The sequence below is a fragment of the Lethenteron reissneri genome, chromosome 30 (genome assembly GCF_015708825.2).
Source record: "Lethenteron reissneri isolate LAM-NWPU_2019-01 chromosome 30, ASM1570882v1, whole genome shotgun sequence".
Lineage (NCBI taxonomy): Eukaryota > Metazoa > Chordata > Hyperoartia > Petromyzontiformes > Petromyzontidae > Lethenteron > Lethenteron reissneri.
In genome coordinates this window covers 14,874,222-14,896,140 of record NC_083808.1, presented here as the reverse complement: position 1 = coordinate 14,896,140, position 21,919 = coordinate 14,874,222, and the positions used below count along the sequence as shown (strand labels likewise).

The following is a 21,919-nucleotide window of genomic DNA, read 5'->3' as shown; positions in this document are numbered from 1 at the left end:
ACGCCGCCCCCATGCACTACTACATCTTGTCGGGTAGTCACGAGATATTTCCGCGAATGTTAAAAATACAACCCCGTGAATTTCAAATAGCGCTACAATATAATAGTCTTGAATACGCAAAACCGTGATTATAAAACCTGCAAATCTTAAGATTTACTGTATATTGACTTCTATTTGGATAAATTACAAAACAGTATTTCCAGTGTAGTGTAAATGGTGCAAATATTAAAGAGTAGGCACGTATTAGAGGTATGTGGATCTAAACTAATTAACATTTAACATGCTAAGTAAATAAGCAGACAATATGTTTAATTCCCCATATTTGTCCCTCCAAATGAAAAACTGCAATTTTTAAACAAGCATTCAAACATAAACAACAATCTCAATGGAACCCCTTTTGCCAGTATCAAGATGATGAAGAAGAGGTTCATATACACAGGAGACGTTATTTTTTACGTATAATTATTAGTTTGCTAATTTACAAGGAAAGCTTCAATGAGTCTCAAAATGTTTTCCAGCCAGGTACTGCAAAGTTTTTATAGTCAAGGGTGATGATGCTGTGTATCCCCAATTGAACGATTTGTCGGTAATATTTCAGCATTTGGATATTTTGCCAATACCAGTTACATTGGACGTGTTTTTTTGCTAATGGAGGAAACCGGAGAATCCAAAGGAAACCCATGTAAAACAGAGGGAGAACATACAAACTCTACACACGAAAGTCGCCTTTCAGACGGGAATGGAACCCACCCAGTAAACATGCAACGTTGGGCCAACGCTCTTCAATGTTTATACTAGTGTAGTGAGTTCAACTGAGTCGTAGACGTACTCTTGGAGGCAACACATTTATTTAACACCAACACACGGGGTAACTGCCCCTTAACAGAATAACAACCTATGGTGGTGACCACCAAGCTAACCATGCTAATTACAATATAACTAGCTACTACGGACCGGGAACACAGCTCGGGTCCAGATCCACATGTTGAAGACTCGGTAGAACATAGACAGAGACGAAGGTTTCTTCAGGATGAACAACAATGCCGGTCCCTCTGGTGGACCAGGCTTATATTCTCTCCGGCGTGGCTGGCTCTGCCTTTGGCCACGACCACCTTCCAGAATCCTCGAAGCAGGATCTGGACCTGGACCACGTGACCACCCCTAGACCCCACTTGGGGCCCCTTTGTAGACTTAACTGGTCACGTGTCCTCTCGAGTCAACCAGAGTACCATGGCCTTTAGTAACCTCATTCCTACGGCCTGCAACTCCCACACCCTATCCTGTAGGGCTGACACTGCACGCCAAGCGTGGTGCCACCTAGTGCTATCAACCAGCGCTCACTGAGCTCCTCTAGGGCCAGTACTACACCCATATCATAGCGGTGTCCGCAATGTCATTACATCGCACGCCGTGCCTCTCTCGGGCCGGCACTGTACAGTGACATCCCGCGATGTCCCTACACTAGTGACATGTCGCCAACCAGGTCATGCAAATGAATATATGTGGATTACCGTGCCTTGGCAATGCAAGCAACCACTTTCAACGACATAGAATCTACTCTGAAGCAACACCTAAACACCATGAGGGAATATGTCTGGAAATGGAGGCTCAAGCCAAATCTCTGCAAACAACAGTCACTGCATTTCATCTTGATAATAGGAGCGCAAAGCACACTCTGAAAATGACATTCTGGGGAAACACTGTCCGACTCAACCCCACTCCAACTTACAGTAGAACCTCTGGTCACGACCATAATTCGTTCCATAACTTTGGTCGCAACCGGATTTGGTCGTGACTCGAACCTAATTTCCCCATTGGATTGTATGTAAATACGATTAATCCATTCCAGACTCCTACGAACTGTATATAAATATTGTTTTTTAAAGATTTTTAAGCACAAAAATAGTTAATTATGCCATAGAATTCACAGTGTAATAGTAAACTAAATGTAAAAACATTGAATAACACTGAGAAAACCTTGAACAACAGAGAAAACTAACATTGCCGCGTCAAGGTTTAGAATCGTTCAACAAGATGATTGTTTCGTCTGCTACATCAGTCGGTCGATTCTGAGAGAGAGAATATTCGTATGAGCAATTCATGTTTCTATTGAAAGTAAGTTAACAGTAATATTTGGGTACAGTATTGTTTTTGGAAGCATCACTGTAATATCGTATGAACGTTTACTTCACCGCATCATCGTATGAATGATGCGAGAAGAGATTAACGGGTTCTTATGTTAGCGATTTACGTACTCAGCGCTTTCGCTCTCTAAATTACAGCTTGAATGAGGTGGGAGGGGTATGACTACACTCACAAAATTAATATCTTACTAGGAATTTTATATAACAAAAGTTATATATATAACTGCTACGCTTTGTGTTGTTTGTTGTAAACAAACATGAAATTTGGCGCTTTAAAAAAAAATGGCGCGGAAGGGGAAATCGGCCGCGGCCGTGTTTGATCGTCACCCGAATTTGTGTTCGTGACCAGATTAAAAAATTTTGTGAATTTTTTGGTCGTAACCCGATTTGGTCGTGGTCAGAAGCGTTCGTGACCAGAGGTCCTACTGTATCTTCAAGTGAAGCTGGACCATACGCTAACCTTCTATGACCATCTGAAAAAGGTAGCCGCCAATGCCAAAACAAGGGTCAATCTGGTCCAGAAACTGGCAAGCACAAGCTGGAAAGCATCAGGACCAGTGCTACGGACTTCAACAATGGAACATTGTATACTCTGTTGCCAAACATTGTGCACCAGTATGAACCAGAAGAAGTCGCACTCGAATTGTTAATGTCCAACGCAACACAGCAAAGTGGTGTGTCATGGGAATCCTCAAGTCGACCCCAATCCCTTGGCTGCCTGTGCTGTCACACATCTTTCCACCCCCGCCCCCATCAGCCACAATGCTGCAATCCTCTTAAAAGTTCTGCGAATCCAGGAAAATAGTCATCAACATCCATCATCATTGCTTCAAGTCGCACAAGCCATTTTGGAACCATACGTTTAACCTTCAGACTTGGAGTTCAACCGCAATGAAGCTTGGAGAGCTGAACAGAGTTAAAAATAATTCACAAATACCTGGGTTTGATCGTCCACAAAGCTAATGGTCAACTCTACACCGCATCCACATAAACGACAGCAGATGATGATACCTAATGCACAAATGTCAAACTAAAAACTCTCCAGTGTACAACTGTGGTTATCCAGAATAGACCATCCAATATATTACGATACAATGCCCAATTCACAAATATGAAGGAGACACCAGTGATACACTCCACTGCTGCTGAAGTGGTTGTTTGGCTTGACAACCGAAATGTGAAATTGTAGTTGTTGCTCTGCATCTATATCAGCCATACGAAAGAAGAATATTTCACCAATGTTGGCATGTGGTTGGAACTGTTGGCCCAATGTTTACTAAGCACACCCTTCATTCTGGCTGTTTCCAATGCACCAGCCTGCCGTCCAATTTGGGGAGTAACCTTGAGCATGTTGGTGTACTTACGCGGGCTGTAGTAGTCATAAACAGAAGCAGTTACGGGTTGTATCATATCCGATCTCAGCATTTGCTTGATCTTGAAAGCAAAGCAATAATCCTCTGTGCTGGGAACCTGCAACAAAGCAATTGCACACACTACTAATGCATGATACAATGCAAACTTACCTTAATAATTGTTTAATTGTTCAGTACATTTGGTATTGGCGCTATTGTAATAATGCAGAGCTTTCACAAAGGAAGGCACTGTGTTTTGTAGTCATCTGCAGTAGCTTGTAATGTATAATCTCAATTGAGTAATTCGAGGGAATTTCGAATTTTTCAAATTTGGACCATAACGCATGTACACAATGGTCTACTTGTTTGGAATGATGTTAGATGATCTTTAGTCTATTTTACAATTAATAAACCCATAGTAATAACTAGGGCGGCCTGCCAGATTCAAACCGCAAAACCTCTGCAACAAGCGGCGAACTTGCTACCATGATGCCGCCTCTGCCAATTCTTAATGGAATGCCACATACAAATGGCAATTTGAGGAAGCAAAGACAATTTAATTTTGAAATGCTAAGATAAAAACTTTCTCCAGGTAATCTGGTTTACTTCCACATGGATAATCACTCATCAATTTCCTGAAAACATCTCAATATATAGAGGACTGCAGAGCTTATGCCATTGTTGGTGTCGACTCATTGCCTGGCTGCGAATCAACGTCTAACTGAATAACTGCTGGTTCCCCTCTTCAGTCGTGGCTCGTAGCAACAATCAGGGCCTCATTTGTAGCCACGGCTCAGCTCTGGCTTGTGCAATAGTACGATTTGCTGTGGCATTTTATAGCTCTGTACACAAAATATAAGTGACTAACATTTGCACCTCCGGTTAGCACAGTTGGCTACGTACGGTGTGAACAAAGTTCAACATGCATAAATACATAACATTTGAAACTTATATTTCAAACCATTTTAAGGGGCATCCCCAGAGTCATCTTGTGTGTGGCATAAGGTGAATCAGCACTTGTCCTGTAAGCAGGTATTTGTCTGCCAGAAGGCAGCGATGACTGCCATGTGCAATCCTCATTGGGTGATTTGTGGACAAGTTTCAAATTTGGACCATGACACCAGAACACAATAACCTACTCTTGCGAATGATGTCCCGGGACCTTTAACATCTACTCTGAAACAAATGGCACACGTTTCACAATAAACATGCATCGCATTGATAACGAGCACGGCCTATCGAATTCAATCCACGAACTACTATTGCTGTACCATTTCACCACTCCAACAAGCTTTAAGCTCATGCCAGCCAGTTCAGAACACAAGACATTAACCAATATTGAGCAAAGGCCTTACCTTTACAAATCATTCATAAATATGTAGGGACGTAAATGGCGTCCCTGGGTGTGACTATTGTGAGGAGACGCGCTCCCTTACCTGCACTTGCCTGCCGATGGAGACTCGAGGGGCCTGTCACGTTGGCTCGGGTGCCATCGGGAGAGTCAGGGGAAGTGACGTGGCAAGAGGCGGGGTGGGGCCACGCTCGCGGAAGGGAAAGGGTAGAGGCGGGGCCTTGGGACAGTGTGAGAGAGTGAGTGTGGGGCTCGGATGGTGCATGGTTACGCCGGTGGAAGCGGGAGCCGAGAGTGTTGAGGCTCCGAGCATGAAGAATCCTCCCTCTCGTTGGGGTGTAGACTAGCCTTGTTGTAGCTGTTACCGTTAAGTGAATAGTGTGGTGCCTCCTATCCCAGTGTGTGCCTCGTCAGACACGCATTACAAATACAATAGGTAAACACTTAAATGAACAATGGCTTACCTTATCCAAATATATAATGAGCACTGAGTCTGTGATCTCATAATTACTGATGTACTTGTCTACGGATTCCTTCAGCTGTAAATGTAAGCGAGCAGAGCACATGGAAACATGTGAGACCAGTAGAGAATTGACAATCATTGCACATTTAGCTTTATACCGACGGGGTGACTAAACATTGCATGAAACTTCACATGTAGAGCATTTTGGATAATACATTCAATAAAATGTAATTCCGGATAACACATGGACTGTCAACTCAGGCCTCTTTCTGAAGGGCGTTTGTAAGTTCTCTCCCCCTGTTTTTCATGGGTTTCCTCCAAATTCTCCAGTTGCCTCCCATATCTAAGCAAAATGTCATGTTGATTTGAAGCTTTCGTGACTGCAGGAATCCATACTCGTATGTATAAAATGAAATAACATAAATCACGACGTTTTGGGTGCAACACAAGCGTCCATCATCAGGTGGGAAAGCATGGTCTGCTGCTGAGGCAGACTGTTTTAAAAGGTTTAAAATGGGTGTAGCCCAAGGGTCATAAAGAAGTGGCTGGGGCTAGTGATGTTAATGTGAGAAATTAGCATGTAACTGTAAGATAGGAGGAGAGCGGCCACCTGGACGAGGGCACGGAAGTGGCCATGTGTGAATGTGAGAGATTAGCATAAAATAATAGCTGACAGGCAGGTAGGATGGAAACATCACAGTCAGTTAAGACATTACCTGGTTAATAACGTCCTTCCAATGATTGCTCAGTTTGTACCCATCCTCTCGGTTGAAGTTGTATCTGTGTTTATATATCTGGATGGCTTCATGAACAAATCTCTGAAGGTAGCCAGTAGGTTTGCAGAGTAAAAATCTATTTCGCGTGAGCACACAGCGTTAAAACAATGATCGGCAACAGCAGAGGTATTGGTCCTACCGTGTTTCAGATCTGCCTTGTGTTCACAAACACGGTCCGAGACATGTCGTTTCGTGTCCCCAATGTAGCTGCTGACACAACCACAACTCAGTTTGTAGACACCAGCGTATTGCATGTCAGGAATCACATCCTTCACAGATGGGATTAAATTACCGATATTGTGTACTGTGTTGAAACGAACCTGGAACCTGTGTTTGTTTAAGATTTTGGAAATCTTTTTGGTAACGCCTGCTATGTATGGCAAAGTGATGGTTTTAGTTCAATCCTCAGAAGGTTGTCTCCCCATGGCTGGGGAGGCAGCTTTGCGGATTGTACGGTCCGAGTATCCGTTCTTCCTGAGGGATTGGTGTAAGTGGGAGCAGCGGCACGGGGCGCAGCCATCGTCTTCCGAATTTGAAAAAATTCAGCGCAGGAGGGGACTGGAGTGCTTTCGCTTGGCGCTTCGAGTCCGCTTTTCGCTCCCTCCGATGGACGGAGGGGAAGGCGTTGGAGGCCTTGCCTACGTTCCTCGACGATGTTTCTCTCTCGGTATTCCGCTCGATAATTTGCTTAGTTTCGTTTATCCAGAGTTATCAATCAGGATAACACGATTATCATAGATTCATTTACCGATTATCCTAGTGTGTGTTATAATATTTTAGGTCTCCATTTTCATATCTCATCGCAGGTAACAGCTCTTATGAATAAGACAGTTTTGCATGGACTTGGAAGGAACACTCGATATGATTCTGTGATAATTTTATTCTAACAAGCATGTGACATTCTATCATGCAGGTCAAACATGCGTCAATAATTCATGAATAACCAAACACTTATGCATTTGCGATATCATGCATTCGATTAATATGAATAACTAAAATTCTTATGCAATTACGAGACTATGCATTTGACTAAAATGAATGAATAAACACTTATGCATTTAACGAACTGAATGACTAAAAATCCTCCTAACAACCAGACATCTCATTAGTTCGTTTTTTTTTCGATCACAATCGGCGACTGGCCGAGTTTGAAACAAGCATGACACACTTCATTTTGCGGTAATAAAAAGCACTTATTGTATCCCAAAGGCGAAAGTGTATGTATATACTGGTGGGTGAGGGCGTGTTGGGGAGAGCTAATCTGGCTCTGTTTTAATTAATTCTTCGGCGAGACTCTTTGACAAAGGAACTGGTTTGACAAGATTTTCTCTGTTTCCTTGAGTCTGTATGTGGGGAGCGATACGACCTCTCTGCTGTCTGTGCGAGCGGCAGCTGAGACTTTCTCCGCTGTGATGTGAGCGGCGGCGCTCGTTCAGAAGACTTTGACTCTTTTTCTCCACGGCGGGATGACGAGTCGGTTTTGGTTGATGCTGGTCGATCCGGGTGTCGCTCGTTGGCGCACGGTGGCGCACGGTGGCGCAAGGTGGCGCACGGTGGCGCACGGTGGCGCACGGTGGCGCTCGTTCAGCGATCTCCACCTTTCCTGCGGGTTGTTCGCTGGTCGTCACTCTGACGAGGAGCGATGCTTCGTTCGTGGCAGGGTGGACGTTGGCGTCTTTGTTGGCTTCACTCGCAGCTCTGCGACTCAGGGTAGCGATTCTTCTCAGGTGGTGCAGACCTCGGCTTGTAGCTACGCGTCGCTACTCCGCGAACCTCGTCATTCTGGATGACGAAAACTTCTTCGTTGTCGGCGTTGAGATGAGAGGGGGCCCGTGGCCCGGACGATGTGGTGGAGCCGAAGCCCTGGCGACGAGATGGGGCTCAGAGCCCTGGCGATCTGCTGGTGGGGCCCGTGGCCCGGATGAGATGGGGCTCGTGGCCCGGACGATCTGCTTTGTATGGATTTTCCTTCGGTTTATATCTGGAAATTCCACTCAGTTTCCCGAGTTGTTCAAAGTCTGTCATAAAACATTCCTGTGGGTGTGAACCATCTGCGTTCGTGTGTGTGTGTGTGTGCGTGTCCGTCCGTGTGTTTCGCGTGCGTGTTTGTCCGTGTGTTTATTAGCTTTGAAGACACATCTGTGTGTTGTTCTGGAAGGGGGGGGGGGTGGGGGCCTCGTGACGGCGCCACCTAAGTTATTCATTAGCCAGACCGATGGTTCGCGTCGAGTTATATATAAAAAAAAAATATTCGAATCCATGTTTTTGTTACTGAATAATATTTGTCGCGAAAACCTTTCGCGTTAAGTGAGCTTAATTATTCCCTCCCTCGCTCGGGGATCATATCTTTTGTCTCACACAGCTTAAGTTGTTTTGGTTTGGAAGTTGAAATGCGATTTATTTCCATTATGCCCAAGTTATGCTGAAACCGTGTTCACGATGTTTCATCGTGACCCGATCTCTCATGGAAATGTTATTTCCTTGCGTGTGCAATTTTTGCTGTCCGTGTTGTGGGAAGACAAAGACGGTTGTTTCCACGGTGGAAGCACCCGGCGCATGCTTTTATTTATTTATCTTCGAAGACGTGTTAATTTCCTTTGAGCCATTGCCCCCTTTATGGGTGTCATTTCCTAGCTTTGTGCCTGCGTGTGGAGATCCTCTCGGAAAGACAAAGACGGCCGTGTTGCTCGCTTCCCATGGGTTGTTGTGTTTGGTTAATTTTGAGAGCCTTCTCCGCCCTTGATTCCTCTTCTACTTTAATTCCGTACTTATTATTTGACTTCTTGTGATTATTTAATCTGATATCCCGGCTTATCTTTGTTCAGAATATAATTATCTCTTCCTCCGTGGTGCCTGGTTTGAGGTTTTTTTAACAAAAGGATGTCCTGCTGACCCCCCCGCCTGCCATTCCCCCCTCCCTTGTTCCTCTTGTGTGAAATTCGGGGAGTTTATGACCTTGATTACCCTCTTTCATGCCGTCTTTCCTTTGAATTGAGGTATGCGCGCATCTGTGGAAGTGTGGGGGCGTGTTCGTTCCACGTTGCCCCGTGTCTATTAAAAAAACAATATTATATATGATGGCAGAATAATTCTTAAAAAAAATAATATTAAAAAAAAAGAAAAAGGGGGTACATACACAACATCATGCATCTTCGACCGCGTATGATTCGTATGTCCGAGGTTCCAATGGAGCCGCCGGCGGTTCGCCTTGTGCGGTTACCCAATGGAGAAAGTTGGCACGTCGTGTGATAGCGGCCGCGACGGGGTCTTCTACGGTGCCGGGCTCTATTCAAGAGGTGGACGTGCGGATATTGGTGGATACGGGTGCGGAGGCCACTATCATCTCCGATGTCATATTCCACCTCCTTTCCATCCCCACTTTTTGCGCGTGCGGCCGGCTTTCGATGCGTGTATTGCTGCTAACGGGGGTAGTATGGGCATTGTGGGTCAGGTCGAAGCGCATGTTTCAATTGGGAATGTGGCGGCTTCGGGAATGGTCTTGATTTCCAGGTCATTGGCAGTGCCTTGTTTGTTGGGTACCGATTTTCTCTGTCAAATGTCGGTTAAGATACTCGTGGATCAGGGTTGCATTGAGCTTTCTGCAGGACGCAAGATTTTTTTTTTGCCGTCTCCGTTGACTCATTCCACGCCGGACGTTCCGGTGCAGGCGCTTGCCGATGTCTCGGTGGAAATTCCTCCGGGCTCACAAATGCTCGTCCCGTTGCGGTATCGTAAACAATTTCGCGGGATAGACACGGCGGCGGGCGTGCTGCTGTCCCCGTCTAACACCGCTACCAAGGCTCTTGCGCTGGTTGGGGCCCAGACGATCGTTCGGCCGGGTCAACCCCTATTTTTGCAGGTTTTGAACGGGGGGTCGGAAGGCGTGCTGTTTGCTGCCGGCACGGTCCTGGCTCATGCCACTACCACGTTTACAGTCCACGATGAGGATCGGCAAGCAAGGGTTGGCGACGGCGGTTGAGCTTCGGGGAACGTCCGACGATCGCTGGATCGCCGAGTTGTGTCAGGAAAATTCGTCTGATTACTCCGATGTTTTCAGCAAAAGCGATTTCGACCTGGGGCGCACTTCGCTGTTGTCTCATCACATTGATACTGTGGGGGCGAGCCCTATACGGATGAATCCACACCGGCTGAGTCCCTCGGAGAAGGACCATGTGCACGGCGCGGTGGATGACATGCTAGCCGCTGACATTATCTCCCCATCAAATAGCCCATGGGGTGCTCCTGTTGTCCTCATAAAGAAAAAGGATGGCAGCCTCCGCTTCTGCGTTGAGTACCCTCTGCCACGAATGGATGACTCCCTCGATGCCTTGTCTGGGTTTTGGCAACTTCCCCTCGACGAGTCGTCGAGGGAAAAGATGGCGTTTTGTACGCCTCAGGGGCTGTTCCAAATTAACTATCTTCATGTGGGAATGAATGCCGTTCCCGCCATGTTCCAGTGGTTGATGGAACGGGTGTTGACCGGGTTACAATGGGAAGCGTGCCGATATACTTAGACGATGTCATTGTGTTCAGTCGTACGTTCGAGGAACACCTTCGGAGATTGAGGCAGGATGCGTTCCGCGAATCTCAAGTTCAAACCTAAAAAGTGCCACCTCTTGCAATGCTCCATGCGCTATTTGGGACATATTGTCAGCTTGGACAGTGTAGCCACGGACCCGGACAAGACATCGTGTGTCCGGGACTGGCCGACCCCCACCTTAGTGGGGGAGGTACGTTGGTTTGTCGGGTTCGCGTCCTACTACCGTCGATTCGTACCTAATTTCACCACTATCGCTAGACCGCTGCACCTCCTCAAGGCGAAAAATCAGAGGTTCAAGTGGGGACCAGAGGAGGAGAAGGCGTTCTGCGACCTTCGCAATCGACTGGTGACCGCGCCGGCGCTCGATTACCCTGATTTCTCATTGCCCTTTATTCTGGACATGGACACCAGTGATACGGGCATTGGCACCGTCCTGTCCCAGTGTAAAAATGGCGTCGAGCGCGTGATGGCGTATGGGAGCCGCGTTCTCTCGTCGGCAGAAACCCGCTATTGTGTAACTCATTGGGAATTATTGGCGATTGTTCATTTCGTTCGCCAATATCGGCCGTACCTATACAGCAGGAAATTCCTGGTGCGCACAGACCATGCCACCTTGCAATATTCCTTGAATATTGAACAGCCCTCTGGCCAGCTGTCGCGGTGGTTGGAGACGCTGCAGGAATTCTCGTTTGACATACAGTACCGTAAAGGTTCTCGTCATGGTAACGCGGACGCGCTCTCCTGCTTACCGCTAGGATCTTCTTGCGTGTGCGCCTCGGGCACTAATCTGTGCACGCGCCCCCCTCAGCCCCTTCGGCCGGTCATGTCCGCGATGGTGGATCCCACGGACCCGACCTGTCCGGAGCCGGCTGATGGGGTGTTGAACTTGCCGCGTTCGGTGTGGGTCCGTGAGCAACTGTTGGACGAATCACTGACTTCGTTGCGAAGTCAGGCGGGTAAGCCGCAGGTGTACTCATCTGCAGACACTTTTCCATGAGCGGCCCTCCGGGACGGGTTGCTAATGTGGAGGGATGATTTGCTGGGCCGTTGGCGCCTTGTGGTTCCACTTCGTTATGAATTGATTCGGGTACTGCACGCCGAGAAGTTGTTACATCTTGGCGTGCAGAAAACCTTGCTCACGTTACAGCGATACTATTTTTGGCATGGCATGACGGCTGGCGTCGCCAAGGACATCCAGGCCTGCTCCGAGTGCGCTCGCCGGAAGCCACCGAAACGGCGTTGAGTTCCTCCCTTGCAATCGATCCAGGTAATGCGCATTAACGAGCTGGTGGCTCTAGACATCCTTGGGCCCTTTCCCCCATCCGCCCGGGGTAACAAATTTCTGTTGGTAGGTGTGGAATATTTCTCGCGGTGGCCGATGGCTTGGCCCTTGCCCGATCAGTCGGCGTCGTCCATCACGGAGGCATTTTTATACGGGTACGTGATGGACAAGGTGGCGCCCGAACGGCTGCTTACGGACCAAGGCCGCAACTTCTCCTCTAAGTTGTTGCGTAATTTGTGTGACGCATTGGGCACCAGGAAAATATGTACTTCGCCCTACCACCCGCAAATGGATGGGATGGTGGAGCAGTTGAACCGTACCCTGTCGGCTATGCTCTGCCATACGGTTAGCTCAAAGCAGTCCGATTGGGATCTGCAAATCCCTGGGATGCTCTCCGCCTACCGGATGGCACAGCACGCATCCACTGGGTACTCACCTTTTTTTCTCATGTATGGGCGTGAGAACGTGCCGCCTGTTGATGTACAGCTGGGTGCGTGCGCTAAGGAGCCCGCGCAGACTCTCCCCGAATACATTTGCGACACGGTTCGACGTGTCACGGAGGCGTGGTATGTGGCACGGATAGCCACATCTAAAACCCAGGCCCGTAACGAGCGGTGTGCTCAGCGCTTCCAATGCGCTTTGCCATGGGCTGTGGGGGACTGGGCCTGGCTCCATTGCCCACAGGTGCCAGTGGGGACCTCTCCTAAGCTGCACAGACTTTGGCAAGGTCCTGTGGAATTGATTGAGGTTCCTAGTCCCCAGTGTGCACGCATCCGGGCGGGGTCGCGCCGTTGGTATGTCCACACTTCTCGGTTGAAGGCCTTCTTTGCCCCTCGCATCGGTCCGTCATCCCCAAAAGTTGCCTTGCTGGTGTCTGATGTGTGTGGCGTGCTGCACCCCATGACCGTGTACAACCCCCGAAGGGGCCTGTTTTGCCTCCCAAAGACTCGGCGGGCCTGAGCCAACCGGACGCAGGTCATCCTGCACCGGCCGGGCCTTCACCAGCGGCGAGGGATGTCGATCCCGCTGCTCTTCCAACCACGCCTGGATTGCAGTCAGGGAAGCCCCCTGTTCATGCAAGGGATGGTCCGGCGTCGCGTATCAGATCAAAGTCTCTTCCCTTCCGTTGATTGTTACTGCTCCTTGTTGTTATGCATTACTCTTATTCCAATTGTCCGTTACTGCGTTACTACAGTATGTCTTTCGCATTATGGTCTTGTCCTGAATCAGCCAGGATGGCTAGTCTTTTACACCGGGGGGGGGGGGGGTGATGTAATGCAAGCATATGCTGGGGAGTTGGGGTGACGTGGGAAGAGGATATAAGGGGGACCCGGGAGGGGCTCGGGGTAAATTGGTGGAAGCTGGAAACTGGACCACGTCGGGAGTCTCCGCGAGCCATCGGCCACGTGGCGACGCGGAGACGGCTCCCAGCGCGCCATCTGCCAGCGGTGCATGGGAGCAGAAAAACGAGAGAGCGGCACGAGAGCTAGACGTCAGCTCCCGCGACGTGCCGCGGAATGACCGGGAGAGCGGAACGTGAGCTGTCCAGATAACGAAGAAATAAAAAGATGGAGACACAGTCGCTTGTTGTCGACCTGTTTTATTACACATGCAATACCCTGGTGTCTACATACTGAGTTGTGGTTGTGGCAGCAGTTACATTGGGGAAACGAAATGTCTCGGACCGCGTTCGTGAACACAGGGCAGATCTGAAACACGGTAGGCCCAATACCTCTGCCATTGCCAAACATTGTTTTAATGCTGTGGGCTCACACGAAATAGATTTTTCCAAGACGGAGGTACTCTGCAAACCTACCGGCTACCTTCAGAGATTTGTTCATGAAGCCATCTAGATATATAAACATAGACACAACTTCAACCGAGAGGATGGGTACAAATTGAGCAATCAATGGAAGGACCTTATTAACCAGGTAAAGTCTTAACTGACTGTGATGTTTACATCCTACCTGCCTATGTCAGCTGTTATTTTATGCTAATCTCTCACATCAACATAGCCACTTCCGTACCCTCGTCGAAGAGGCCGCTCTCCTCCTCTTCTACAGTTATATGCTAATTTCTCACATTAACATCATGCTAATCTCTCACATTAACATAGCCACTTCCCTGCCCTCGTCCAGGAGGTCGCTCTCCTGCTATCTTACAGTTAAATGCTAATTTCTCACATTAATATCACTAGCCCCGGCCACTTCTTTATGACCCTTGGGCTACACCCATTTCAAACCTTTCAAAACAGTCTGCCTCAGCAGCAGACAATGCATTCCCACCTGATGACGGACGCTTATGTTGCACCTGAAACGTTGTGATGTTTTTTTTTTCATTTTATACCTACGTGAATTTACCGAAAGAACCAAAGAGTATAGATATGTACCGAGCATTGACCAAACATTCTAATGGTAAAAAAATTACCTGCAAGTTACTCAATTTGGATTATGCACGATAACATTACCCCCGATCTCAAAACCTTGGCAAGACCCCCTTCCAGAGTCTTGAGGCTTAATGAGGTGTTTCTGAGTAAATAAGCATCATAATAAAATTAACCAATTTCCATTCTGTATCTCCACATAAAAATGACATATCTTTTAGTCTGAATTAACGGAATTAACTTCCCAAATGTATGTCATGAAATCCTCCACCACCCAACATAGCCAAGCAACTACATCATCATGTGTACAAGTGTTTAACGAATCAATTATTCTTTTTTCAGCTCATCAGTAAGTTGAAGAGCAATTATCACAGCTAAAATTGTACCTACGATAACTCTAAATCTGGCTATGAGAAATGGTTTTCAACTTACTAATGAGCTGAAGCAATCGCAATTGGAAAGTTAAACGCTTGTAAAATAGCAGTTTCATTTGTTTGACTGTCTTGGGTGGTAGAGGGTTTTAACAACACACATTTTAGGCAAATATTTACATGGCCTCACCCAAAAATTATTATGCATCATGATAATTGAGGCAAAAACCATGTTATATTTTAGTCTGAGAGCCATTATTTGCGCAGTGATGGTCCATGTCGAGACAGGGCACGTGCTATGCTAAGACATCTGGTAAACGAGCAGTACCTGTTTAGAGGAGAGATATATGCAGTGCGCGTGCTGTTAAGCGGGTGCAACTGAGGTCGAACAGATGTGTGCGCTGCAACATGAGCTTTGCACTGACAAACTGCCAGTAATTAAGGGGAGAAGCGGGTGCAACCGAGGTCGAACAGGTGGGTACGCTGTGGCCAGAGGTTGGCGTTGGAGAGACGGGAGATAGGGGGTGATGATAAGGAATTAATGGGGCAACAGGCGCTGGGTTGGCGGCGGCTTGAGGGGGAGCACGTGAGGACTCGGAATGAGGAGGGATATATAAGGGGAGTGTGCGTAAGGGGAGTGTGCGTAAGCAGAGAGGAAGTTGCTTGGGAACCAAGAGTGAAGAAATCTCGCCGCTGCCACTCAAGCTGTCAACAGGACCTCAACCCTCATACCGTCGCCGGGCGGGTGTTGGCTGAACCCCCCACCCGGGACAGACGGGTGAGTGGGTATGAAGGAACATCGGTGAGGGCAGCCATGGAGATGCAGAGTCGCTGAGTGTGGAGCTGCTGTGTGCGGAGTCGCTGAGTGACTTGTCACAACGTGTCGGTGTGAGTCATTTAACAAGACACTACAGTTGGTTAGCATGCCTGACTGCTGATTATCTCCAGAAGGACGAACCTGGTCCATATTATTTTGCTTTTGTTTATACTTTTATCGTGTCTATATGCAGCCACGGGCTCTACAGAATCACGGACATATTTTCTTTATAAACAGACAGTCGTATGCACAGGAAAAAAAGACAGCTGGACAGGGAGTCGACTACAAGAATGGCTGTGGAAAGGGAGTATATATAGGAAATATATACAAAGCGATGTTAATTATCTTAATTTGCGCTGCTTTACCCAGAAAACTTCAAGAATGTCAATACTTTTTTCAGGAGGGGTCTGCCAAATGTTTACAGTAGGGGCCATTGATGTAACATATCATTCCAATCACATAATTTTCAGGTAATTTATCAGCATTGGGATATTTGTCCAATAGCAGTTTTAGCTATGGGGGCAAACCAGAGAACTCTGAGGAAACTTATGCAGAATAGGGGGAGAACATACAAACTCCACAAACTCACACCATTCTCGCACAGCTTTACATAAATTTTCTCGCACAGCTTTACATACATTTTATGCACATTCACACTTTACAGCACATCGGTAGAACATAAAAACTGCACGTAGAAGCCACCCAAGTAGGGAATCAAACCCAGGGCCTTCATTGCTATGAGGCACAAGTGTTACCGCTACACCACCCTGCTGACCCAAACATTATGCCAATTATAATTATGCTTTTAAAAGGATAGAGAACTGAAATGTTGGCCATATATAGTTCAGACAATATTTAACTAGGCCTCCAAAGGTTTGTATCTGTCCATGCTAAAGGATGCTGCATCCAAACATGATATTAGGTATCCTATATTTCTGCATGTCTGATAATCATGCCTTATTAACATTACAAATGCCATTGTATGTCCACTCTAATTCACAATAACAGCTTTCTCAGTATGGTATGTGTTTGTCTTACCTGGATGAGGTCATTTTTATCTGGAATAAATCCAGTTAACATGTTCACTTCTATAATTGTCATTCCAGATTCACTTGAAAGGTCCTCTTTTCGTGGCTTATATCTGCATCACAAAACAAACACATAAAGCAACTGCAAAATTATCTTCAAAATGACTAAACCTATCACTAATTAATAAATTATGCATAGTCTATCTTATGTTATATTTATAGAGCACCTTAGCTCAAGAAGCTTTACATAGTTTAAAAGCGGTAACAGAGGAATGAGTGACTACAACAAAGGGCACATAGAGGTCACGAAATGGTAGGGGAGGGATGGGAAGGAGTGGAGAGGTGAGGAAGGGAATGGGCAACAGGCACACCCAGTGGCAGCTATCCCTGTGTCAGACAAGGTGACTCAGCATCTGACCTGCAAGCGGGAATTAGTCTGTTAGAAGTTTGATGATGATTGCTGTGTGCAAAACAAATTGAGTAATCTGCAAGTAATTTCGCAATTTTTACCATGATGTACTGGCACACAATGGCCTACTCGTTTTCAATGACGTAATGGGTTCTTGAGATTTAACGCGCCTTGAAATTTTATGCATGGCGTTATATCTGTAATTTGTATGTGATGTTGGTGGGCAGCTGAAGGTACACAAAATGATAGAATGGGTTCATTATGAATTATTTATTCAAGAAATGAGCACAGGATACACAGAGTGCTACTGCTGAGACACACCTGGTACACATGTTCATTCGGTACACTGCTTCAACGCCTCCTTCGTCACCAATATCTCTCCTCCGCCGCCTCTTTCCATCAAACCAACCCAAGCGTCCTTGTGGGCTCTCTGTGCACAACAAACATTGGGCATTCACGTAATAATTGAGTACATTTGGTATTTGTGTATAGTTTGTTGTCCTTCCCCTGCACCACTAATTAGCAAGGTTGGCTACAGTACGAAATATGTTCAACATATATACATATCACGAAGGCGCAGTTTGCAGTAGTTTTACAGTAGAGGGAGATTTTGCCATGTGTCCTCCCAATTGAGTTATATGTACCGCAATGGTTCGAATTTGGCAAATGTGGAACATGAAACTGGCACACAATGGCCTTCTCTTTTAGAACAATATCACAGGATATTTAATGCCAATTGTGAAGAAGACAGCACGTATGTTTTGGTTGATTCACATAAAGTATTAACCAAAGTGGTCAGCCAGAATTTTAAATGCTAACATTATGAGGCAATGTTGATGCCAGTCAGTTGTGGCCAGGTCTCTCAAAACAACTTCTGTGAAGCTTCACCACCACACGTAGGCTCACCAAGATGTTATTTGGCTAGGGATTTCCTGGCTACTTTAGACTGTTTCAATTTAACTCAGTATGTTAAGTCCGCCACCCATATTCACAATTATATTTTGGACTTGGTGTGCATTCGAGAACTATCTTTAGCCAACCGTTCCATTGTTGACCCTAGTGTGTCCGATCATTCATGGTGTAATTTGACCTTTTGTTTCCTTCACTTACTCCAAATTTAAAGCAAGATTATATTAGTCCCAAATCAATCACTTCAGACATGCTTTTTTCAGCAATCATGTCTCCACTTTCCGATTTAAATCATACTTCCTTGAAGTTAACAGTTGCAGTCTATTACGCTAATTATATCGTATACAAGAAACCATGGCTCCCTTTAAATTCTGCTGGATCTCAACAGTTAAACCCTCACCCTGGAACACAGCTGAGTTATGTACACTGAAGTTTGCATGGCCTCATTTGCACTACTGTGGCTTTTCTTAAATGTTAAATATATGAACATGTGAGCATTGGCCTGGTGTTGATATTCTCATGCAGTTTATGGTTATACCAGTAGCTTATAGGAATGGGAAAGCCAGGAGGTGTGATGTTTGGGTCTCAAATTACGCATTTATTCTGGATGGCTACGTTGTTCCACTATGTTCTCCAGCGTTATTCCAGATCCAGATGAGATTCTAGGATGTGACAGCACGATCCCAAAAGGGGGATTCGGACTTGAGTTGGTGGCAAAGTAGAGGAATCACTCGCCAACCACAGACTTGCCAACCGCGGTTTCATGTATACATAGTTTATTATTTATATACTAATTTAAGTGATTTTCTTTTTTCTTCCGATTCCGGGAAAGGGTTAATATTGCCCTTTATCATGGTCCCCGGAGTGTGCATGAGTGGTGAAGGTGAAAGTCTTTTGTCTGTGGCCTGCAGGAAGAGGGTGGGCTCAGCCCCTCCTCATTCTAACCAGCCTTTCCCCTATCATCTCATTGTCATCATCGTAATTATTAAAGGTATGTAGAGTTAATGTAATGTTTATTTATGTTTTATGATGTTATTGTGTAATTTACTGTATTTTATTCGGTGTTTAGTGAATAAACAGGCAACTAAATTAGTTAATCTATGACGAGTCTGACCGCAGCTGCGGTTCCCCTAACCCCGTATTTCTCATAGGCCCAGTACTTTACCAACCGCGGATTTGCCTAACGTAGCATTTTCCAGGAACCTAACCACCGCGGTTGGCGAGGGATTGCTGTACAATGTTGAGGTCTAGGTCGATTACGTAGGTTGTCGTTGGCAAGAAAATGTGTAAACTCCTTTAGTTTTCATGTCTATGTGCATGTTTGATGGCAGAAGATTCGTCAGAACAAAGAGGGAATTTGTTCCAGTTATTATTCGCATTGCGTTATGTAATTGTGCATCCAGTAGTTTTATGTATGAGCTTTAGGATTGGCTGGAGCACAAAACTCTGCCACTAAGTGGATTAGTGATATGGAGGCAGTTCGCAAGTTTATGTTTTATGTGGGGCTTGAAGGTCAGGCTACTGTGAATTATAACCTCAAGATATCTTGGAGTGGGGTGATAGCAAACCGGACTACCACAGAAGGACACATCATGACTATTCAGGTGGAAAGCACTTATGGTGGCTTTGAAAAGGTCTGGTCCGAGTATCCAGTGATGGAAATATACATTTAATTAAGTTAGAGCAGCCATTCGTTTTTTGGTAATATTCGAAAGATGTGTGTCCTGTGCAGCAAAGGTTATGTTATATGCATATATGAATTTGCAACATGATGTACCTGGCAGGTCACTTATCTTCAGTAAGTCCTCACTTAACGTTGCTTCACACAAAGGGTAGTTTCGTTATAACGGCTTCAGTATTTTATTGAACAAACTCACTTAATGTCCTTTTACGCTTCACTATAACATCATCAAGAATGGACTATGGGGAGTACTGTACGTACTGTATGTAAAATGTGTTATGGTTCAACAAAAAAGAGAAGCATTGTCAAACTCATAAATAAAAAGACATTGTATATTTACACATAATACTGTAATACATTCCTATGGGAATATGGTTTCGTATAAAGTAGTTTTGTTTAACATCGAAATTTTCAAGAATGCATTCGCGATATTAAACGAGGACTTCTTGTACATGGTACATAGTGACAGTGCCAGTGTAGAGGTGTTACGGGAGGGCGAAGAAACACACCAGGGGTGGTTATGCCCGCATGCGGAAGGATGCTTACATCCACGTCCGCATCGTTTAGCCTAGGGCAGCGGTCGGGAACCTATGGCTCGCGAGCCAAACATGGCTCTTCCAGTGACGGCATATGGCTCCCAGACAATTTAGAGTTGAAAAAAAAATCAGTTTGGAACTGATTTTAAAATACTTGCGATATTACTTAATAATACTGTGTCATTTTAAAGTAAACAGAAATTAGTTTTGAAGATAAATTTCATGGGTCACGCCTGCATGAAGCTCAACCTCACCACGTATGAACATCAGCAAAACCATGCAGCACCAGAAGTCACATTAAAAGTAAAACATCTTTAATTTATTATACGTTAAAAATACTATATGGCTCTCAATGAAATATATTTAGAAATATTTGGCTTTTATGGCTCTCCCAGTCAAAAAGGTTCCCGACCCCTGGCCGAGGGGGCTGAAACGGCGCTGTGATCCCCCACGGCCCCACCCCTCGGGGGGGGGGGGGGAGTTGCTATATAAGGCGGTGAGCCGGTGGGCTCGGGGTTCAGTGTATAGCTTAAGCCAGTGAAGAAGGAAGACCGGCTAGATAGGCCCTGGGACTCCCCTGGATCGCTGTCCTTCTAAGGACCGACCAGGGCAAGCCAGTGGCGTGGCCCCGAGAGCCCAGAGCCGATGCTCTTGTAAGAGCCGGTCTGGTGACTAAGGGTGCTGTGATCCTAGCTTGGCTAGAGCTGGGTCAGCTAGCCTCTCCTAGCTCTCGAGTGGAGGACCTGGGAGTAGGCTAGCCGGGATAGAGATAGTGGGGTCTCCCTGTTAGACGGGTGAAGGGGCCGATACCCCTTCGAGTGTTGTATACCTTGGCCTGTATTGAGTGAAACGGTTAATAAATAAGTGTGCCTCCGACTACGTCGTCCAAGTCCCATTGAACCTACTACACCAGTACTGAGCCTTTAGGGATGTCATTATTCATAATCCTCTTGCGCCTGTGTTCCACAGCAAGGTATACAGTGAAAGTATGGTTGCTAAGCATCACGTTGATTAGATGTACAGTAGAACGGCATTTGATGATGTTGGCCAACTTCAGCAGCAGGTCATGATGGTTCTTTCGGTAAAGTCACGTAGAAGGGAAATAATACAATAATAGAAATAAAACATGATCAAATACAATTCTCACGACGTTTCGGCCACAACGCCAGCAGCCATCCTCAGGTGAAGAACAGCCCTGTGGCCGAAACTTCGTGAAAATTGTATTTGATCATGTTTTATTGTTATCATTTTATTATTTCCCTTCTACCTGACTTTACCGAAAGAACCAAGAAGATGAATCCCTGCAGTCACGAAAGCTTTAAATCGAAAGATCCCAGATTACCCATCTAAATCAAGGAGAAAATTCACCTCCGTCATCCGCTTCGGTCATCGTGACTTTCAAATCAAATGTGGAGCAGGATTTGCTTGAGGGAGCCACCTTGTTGAATACACTCATAATCTATGGAATAACAAACACACACAGACACACATTAAAACTAGGGTTGTTTAATGGTAATTGGGAAACCGGTAGTAGTGATTTCAGAACCATTTGCCCATTTCAAAAGTCAGCAACTGGTAACCAGTTGAATTTAACAACGAATGCACCAAATGAACTTGCACCATCGTTTCAACGGCAGTGCCGGAATATTGACTTGAATCAGCGACCTCTAGATTACACATCCAGTGTGCTAATTATTACACCACTTTGCCAGCTCCCTACATTTCTCAGTTAGCAATGTAAATACGATGTTGCGTTTGCTTATGGAGACATTTCTACGCGTGAGAAACCAGTCACTGCTTTTTTCACGCAGTTACCAGCAATGAAAAATAAAACCCCAGTAAAGAGTGTCGCACCTTGGAAATGCAGATCCCACATT

At 45.9% G+C, this 21,919-nt stretch overlaps 1 protein-coding gene across 1 annotated transcript in view; it reads right to left on the bottom strand.

Moving 5' to 3' along the window:
- LOC133349569 (complement C3) overlaps positions 1-21,919 on the bottom strand; it is a 217,451-nt gene that overhangs the window by 18,386 nt on the left and 177,146 nt on the right. The window contains exons 33-37 of the mRNA XM_061563138.1: positions 21,411-21,501; positions 17,238-17,346; positions 16,518-16,620; positions 5,312-5,386; positions 3,509-3,614 (exon numbers count right to left, since the gene is read on the bottom strand). Of these exons, the coding sequence (XP_061419122.1) occupies positions 3,509-3,614; positions 5,312-5,386; positions 16,518-16,620; positions 17,238-17,346; positions 21,411-21,501 (484 nt within the window). The remainder of the gene's footprint in view (positions 1-3,508; positions 3,615-5,311; positions 5,387-16,517; positions 16,621-17,237; positions 17,347-21,410; positions 21,502-21,919) is intronic.